The 6784-nt window shown below is 52.5% G+C and overlaps 1 protein-coding gene across 6 annotated transcripts in view; it reads left to right on the forward strand.

The window, feature by feature from the left end:
- The first annotated feature begins 779 nt into the window (after positions 1 to 779).
- ODF2 (outer dense fiber of sperm tails 2) overlaps positions 780 to 6784 on the forward strand; it is a 31554-nt gene continuing 25549 nt past the window's right edge. The window contains exons 1-5 of one of the 6 annotated variants that reach the window (XM_024762586.1): positions 780 to 1679; positions 2957 to 2971; positions 4121 to 4211; positions 5091 to 5207; positions 5484 to 5552. In XM_024762586.1, coding sequence (XP_024618354.1) covers positions 1528 to 1679; positions 2957 to 2971; positions 4121 to 4211; positions 5091 to 5207; positions 5484 to 5552 — 444 coding nt within the window. In that variant the 5' untranslated portion in view covers positions 780 to 1527. Of the gene's footprint in view, positions 1680 to 2272; positions 2746 to 2956; positions 2972 to 4120; positions 4212 to 5053; positions 5208 to 5483; positions 5610 to 6784 lie in introns of those variants that run through there. The other 5 variants (XM_024762581.1, XM_024762582.1, XM_024762584.1 and 2 more) reach the window with 5 other exon arrangements.

Consider the following 6784-nt stretch of genomic DNA (forward strand, 5'->3'; position numbering starts at 1 on the left):
ATAAGGTGGGGAAAGGTGGGATAAGGTGGGGGAAGGTGGGAGAAGGTGGAGAGAATTCCACTGGATGAATTTATGTTTCTCTATGAAAAAGGAGAGTTGTCATATGGGATGGGGAAGAGGCAAAGATTTGGAAAAGCCAACGTGGCGGGCTTCCCTGGTGGCGCAGTGGTTAAGAATCCGTCTGCCAATGAAGCGGACACAGGTTCGAGCCCTGGTCCGGGAAGATCCCACATGCCGCAGAGCAACTAAGCCCGTGCGCCACAACTACTGAGCCTGCGCTCTACAACCCACGAGCCACAACTACTGAAGCCTTTGCGCCTCGAGCCCGTGCTCCGCAACAAGAGAAGCCACTGCAATGAGAAGCCCACGCACCACAACGAAGAGCAGCCCCCACTCACCGCAGAGAAAGCCCGCACACAGCAACAAAGACCCAACTCAGCCAAAAATACATAAATAAATAGATAGATAGACAGATAAATAAAAAGCCAACGTGGGGAGGCGGAGGGGGTCCAGGGATAAATTAAACCACTGCTGGGCAGTGGTGAGGGCTCAGCTGAGGGTGGAGGAAATGATTTGTGCATTTGATCTTTGCAGAGACTCAAGTGGTTGGATTACAATAAGGATTGGGGATCCATCATTTCTTCAACAGGGAGAAAATGAACGGGGCAAGGGAGTGGAGGGCTCCCTAACACTGAGGAATGAACGCCATAAGCATTAGACAGTAGGCGGGAAGGCAAAAGAATGAGTTCTGTTTGGAGAGGGGGGAGCTGGAACTTAAGATTTCAGGTGGACCAGTTGTGTGACCCTGGGAGTACATGGCTGAGGTGGAGAGAAGGTCATGGAGGTGAGGATGTCAAGGAACTGAGGCCAGGATGGCCCTGAGGACGTTAAAGTCTCCCAGAATCCAGGGCGGCTGCGTGAGTCACGTGACAGCCCCCCATGATTGGCTGACAGTGAAGCATAGTTGAGAAGATGGAGACTCAGCGAGAACTTCAACGGAGTAGGTGTGTACACACAGCAGCATACAGTGTGCAGGAGGGCAGTGAGGAGCAAGGGGAACGCGGACCCTTCCTCCCCCCTGGACAAAGACAGGCGATGTGGGAGGGGGAGAGAGTCTGGGTGGTGTGCAGAAGCGGGCTCCATCTCTGCACCAACAGGGGAGGAGAGACAGGGCTGTATTTCCAGAAGCAGCGCGCAGCTCCGGACAGTAACATGTTTCCTGACCCCTGAGCCCAGTGGCCTAATATGAATCAGAGGGAGTAGGCTAGAAGTTGGGCGCTCCTCTGAGTTAGGGGAACCGATGAGGGCTGAAGGCAGGGTAAAGATGGCGGAGGGGGTAAAGCTCGTCTTGACCGGCGAGGCAAGCCCGGGCCAGGCCCGTCAGTGGCGTCGCGCGTCTCCCTGGCGACGCTACGCGTGGCCCGGAAGGGGGTGGAGCTTCTGGTGGGGCGGGGCATCTCTGTGACGCCAGGGGCTGGGCCTAAATGGCGACACCCGAGAGGCTCCCGGGGGGGTTTGAACTGGCCAATGGGCGACCTGCGGACCGGTTGTCGGAAAAGGAGGAGAGAGCGGGGAGGAGTCGCTGCCAGAGCTGGGTTGAATCCGCCGCGGCGTCTCCATAGCAAGACCCTGGTCTCCGACTTCAACGACTTCATAAGGAGGCGTTTCGGGGCGCAGCCGTGACTCCCGCTAACGGGCGGGCCTTTCCTCACCTGACCACCGGCAGGGTTCTGCTCCCTCCGGGCTTCGGCCTTCTCTCTATGGGCAGAAACTGGTCCCCTCCTGCCCGCTGGTGGGTGGTCGTCCCTTCTTTCCGCCGACAGAGACAGGCCCCGCGCCCTCTTGCCCGCTGGTGGGCGTCGCCCCGTCCGCCTCGCCCTCCCTGAGGGCCTCGGCCCGGCAGTTATTTGCCGGCTCCTCGTAGGCAGCGCAGTCCCCGGGGACCGCCTCCGGGCCGCCCTACCCCGTTGGGTGGGTTCACCTGTCCAGCGGGCCTCCCGGTTCTCCCGCCGCGCTCCCTGCACGACCCGATGTCGAACCCGCTCTAACTCGGATACTAAATCTCAGCGGCCGCTGCTTCGCCCTGGAGGATTTTCCCTTTGCCGTCGGGGCACCCACTCGCTGCTTAGCGCCCCTTTCCCCCTGCAGCCTCCGCTCCTTCCTCCTTCAAATACTATTGGTCTTCTCGGGTGTCTATTTTGCCGGGAACGCCCTTCTCCTAGGAGACAGTTGCCCTGGCTCCGCCCCGAATATCCCTCCCGCTGCCTACGCCGGTTCCGGCCCTTTGGGGCCCACTTGGAGCCTAGCGGTTCTCTCCCGCCCGCTTCGCACGCGAGCCAGCCTCTCAGGTTTCCCCCCTGGTGGCCACCCACCTTCCCTCCCGCTTGGGGCCTGGGTGTGGTGGTCCTTTACTTCGAAGTTCCGCCCCCTGGCCCTCCCTGGGGAGGGGAGCTCTCACCGCCCCGCCCACCGGGTCGCTCAGCCTCTCCTATCTCCCCCCACTTTGGCAGGACAGTCAGTTGCTGTGCGACTTGGACAGCAGAGGAGCACCTCCCAAGTTTTCATCCAACTGTCACCCCCAAAGCTTACACTCTCCTCCCCTCAGGACGTTTGATGCCCGGCCCCTGAGATTCTCACTGACACGCCCCTCTGGGTCCCCTTGAGCAGAGCCTGCTGACCCAATTGCCCATCTTTGCGGCTTTGATGCCTAACCATGTCTGCGTCATCCTCAGGCGGCTCCCCCAGGTACTGCCATTGTGGGGGGCGCCTCCGCCATAGGGCAGGGAAAAGTGGGCAGGGGCTCCCAGGCCAGGCTCACTGGAGGATCCTCTTTTCAGCTCTCTGTTCTGTGTACTGAAAGCCTGGACCAAAACATTTAAAAATAATTTTTAAGAGGAAAGAGGAAAATGCACGCATGTAATCCCAGTTCTGCCTCCCTCTGGCCCTCCTTCCTCAGGTGCCCCAGTTCCTGGTAGCAAATAGGATCACCATCGTTGTCATTGGAGTACTAGGTTCAGATCCTTTTTGAAAGAAGGTTAGGTGTAAATAAATAACAACAACGTAAGAGGTGGACGCGGCAGTTAGTCAGATGTTGGTGGAATCCAGGTAGTTTGATGGAAAACCCGCCGAGGGTGAGAGCTTTCCCAAATCTATTGGCTTCAAGTAAACAGAAATGTTCTAAGTGAGGAGGGAAAAAAAAAACCCACCTGCACAGATTTGGTATTCCTTGGCTAAATGATTAGTAGGACTCAAAAATTTTTTTTCTTTTATATCAAGGTGTGATATACATACAGCAAAATGTATGCTAAAGTGCTAAAGAATTTTTATGTTGCATTATTTTTTCCAAAATAATGGAGGGCGAGGGCAAGGTCATATTTTGGGGGCTGTCGTCAGGCAGTGGGGTGGATCAAATGTACTTTCCAAGTCCCTTCCCATCCTGGAATTCTTGGATTGACTGCTGCCAGATTTTGGAGATTAAACTTTTGCTTTATTTGCAAATTTGGTGATGGGGCTGTTTATGTATAAGATGAATTACACGTGATGTTAAAAAAAAAATCCATAAAAGCAAAAATAACCCTGCCTCTTAGGTGCTTAAAGGGTAGCAAATGGAATATTTTGGGAAATGGTCATTTTTCATCCTCTTATTTGAATATTTAACTATTAATTTTATGAAACTGAGTCACAGAGACCTTGTTCCTGAGCTTATGCCTCTGTCTTTTCATGGCAGTCATTCACTGAGCATTGCTCCAGCCAGTGTCCTGGGCACTTTCGCCCTTGGCCAGACTAGCATGTTGGCTGTTGCCCACATGCTGCCTGCTTTTTTTGTCTCCTGACAGACAGGGTGACAGCTGGGCTTTTCAGTAAAAGGTCACAATACGTGTGATGCGATGGCAGGTTAAAAGGCCAGCCCTGCGAATGCCCATCACCCCCTGCTTCCATCCCCCTGCCAGGCACACCATGAGAGCTTGGTGCTTGTGTACAGGGAGCCAAATGATTCCACACTGGTTCTCCTAGCCGTGGACTCGTTAGACACCATATGTAGTATATAACTTCGGGAGATCTAAGAAATAGAAGAGCCCTAGTTTTCTGCTTATAATCTGCTTCTTGTGCCTGGGTACAGGTTTCCATCGTGTGAGAAGAACAGAGTAACGAGTCTCAAGCAGAAAAAGGTCTTGAGGACACCTTGTGGCTCACCCAGTGTGACTGTGACGGTAGGTGGCATGCGCGCGGAGCAGCCCCGTGGTCTGTGGCCCCGCCAGAAGAAACGCTTCTGCTGGCAGCCCGGTGGCCAGGTGCTCTGTTAAGTGCCTTCGTGCATAGCCTGCTGATTGATTGGATTTGGTTTTGCCTGTGGCAAGGCTGCCGGGTGTGAGGAGGTTGTGTTAACCTAATCCTTCCAGACAAACTTCAAAAATCTGAAAACAGAATTTCCAAAAAAAAAGACAAGAAGGAAAAAAGAAAAAAGTAAAAAAAAAAAAAAAAAAAAAAAGAATGGGGATTGACAGGAGCTGGTGGTAGGCGAGGTCGGCGAGGGGTATGTGTTCAGCCCTGCTTAAGTGGCCTTTAGAATCCATACAACCTTCTCATCTCGGCATTTCCTCCAGCTTTCTGTCTTCACCGTCCTTTATCTACCTGCTGCTTGAAGTATTTTGCACCGTAACTGTTCTGTGCATGTCCCGTGCTAATCCGCATGCCCCATTCAGATTCCGGTGTAGGAGGACTCACCTTTCCATCTGTGCTGTGCTGAATGAGGAGGAGCTGTGCATTCCCGCAGGCTCGGAAAGAGATGCAGCTCTGAGGACCCCGGGGCCTGGGTTTGGGCTCTTTTGTAGAACTTGTGGGTCTCACAGACCCTTCTCTTGAACAGACCTGTGTCTCCCCGGTGGTCTACAGCTGGGATCTCTGCAGGAGCCTGCTGAATGGCACGCCCGCCTTGCTTCCTGCCCGCATGCCAGTAGCGCTGGTTGCTGTCCTGCTCGCTTGGTGGCTAGGCTTTCAGTGGCCCCCAGAGGCTGTGAGCTCGGTTTTTCACGCCCAGTTTACTCATCCACAGATCAACCTTTTTTGTGTTGTCCTCCCCCACCTGCCAGAAGCGAACCATGAAGGACCGCTCTTCAACTCCCCCCTTACATGTTCACGTGGATGAGAACACCCCTGTCCATGTCCACATAAAAAAACTCCCGAAAGCATCAGCGACCAACAGCCAGGTAGGAGCATGCCAGGGGGGCAAGGCCAAGGCTGTGGAGCAAGGCGACACCTCCCAGCTGGGCCTCCTCACACTTCTAACTCCAGAGATTTGAGAGACAGACACATTCGCTTTCAGAGCTCAGTTGCCTGGTTGGAAGGTAGGACGGTCACCTGGAAGTGGCAGCAGTAGCCTTAGTCAGAAGCGGCTCCCCAGCAGAGTTGGAAGCGGATGCCACCAGAGTGATGCCACGGCCAGCTGCGTGGGGAAGTGACCCTGGGTTTGTCCCTTTCCACAGAAATCTCATAAGCGCGGAATGAAAGGGGACACCGTGAATGTGCGGCGGAGTGTCCGGGTGAAAACCAAGGTACCTTGGATGCCCCCTGGAAAATCATCCACCCGGCATGTGGGATGCAAGTGGGAGGTAGGCTCATTCTCGTTCAGGCTTTTCTTCTCCAACTGGTCAGGTTCTAGCAGGCCTCACACTCTGTGTGGCTCAGGGTCGGCGGGAGCTCTCAGAGACATCCCAGTAGGTCCCGCTTACTGAGCGCCTTGCTAAACCCTGAAAGTATGGGAATCTTCTTGAGTCCTGCCAACACTGCAATGTGGTAGGTCCCGCTCTCCCAAGGTGCAGATGAGGAAACCAAGGCTCAGAGAGGTGAAGTCTCACAGAGAGAATAGCAGAGGTGGAGTTAGGACTCAGGGGTGGGTGTCTCATTCTATAGGCGGTACTCGTAGGCTCTCTGATTTGTATGTGAGGAGCTACATGTCTTGCCCCACGTAACTTTGCTAGTGCCGAAGCATAATTTTAAAATATATACCAGAACGTACATATCAAAGAAAGCATCTTCACTTTTACGGTCACCCCCATAAGAGACTGTGCACGTATTCCATAGACGTCATCAAAACCACTGGAATAATCTCCTGAGGAATAACTGCCTTCCGTGTGAGTTGCCAAGGTTCCAAGAGAACTGTTGTCTTTTTTTAGCCACACCTCAAAACGTTTTGCTTGTCCATCTATCCATCCGTGCAGTCATTCATGCATTTCTTGCGACACTGCTGCACACTGGGGTTACAGCTGCAAACTGGCAGCTGTGCCTTCCTTACGCTTACGTTCTAGTCAATTGCAGTGAAGAAACTCATTGACAAGACAAGGCCTGTGACTGTGTTTTAGACAAAGATCTTATTATTGAGACAAGTAAAGGGCTTGAAACTACAGTTGGCCCTCTGTATCCGTGGGTTCCACATCTGTGGATTCAACCAACCACAGATTTAAGAAAAAAAAAAAAATCCATAAAGTTCCAAAAAGCAAAACTTGAATTTGCTGTGTGCTAGCAACTACTGACAAAGCATTTACGTTGAATTAGGTATTATAAATAATCTAGAGCTAATTTAAAGTATACAGGAGGAGGTGCCTAGGTTATGTGCAAATATTACACCATTTTATACAAGGGACTTGAGCATCCTTTGATTTTGATATCCATGAGGGTCCTGGAACCAATCCCTGTGGAGACCAAGGGATGACTATACCTTAAGATGATGATGCCTGATATATATATATATATATATATATATTTTTTTTTTTTTTTTTTTTTTTTT

This window comes from Neophocaena asiaeorientalis, unplaced genomic scaffold (genome assembly GCF_003031525.2).
Source record: "Neophocaena asiaeorientalis asiaeorientalis breed wild unplaced genomic scaffold, Neophocaena_asiaeorientalis_V1.1 scaffold78, whole genome shotgun sequence".
Taxonomy (NCBI): Eukaryota; Metazoa; Chordata; class Mammalia; order Artiodactyla; family Phocoenidae; genus Neophocaena; species Neophocaena asiaeorientalis.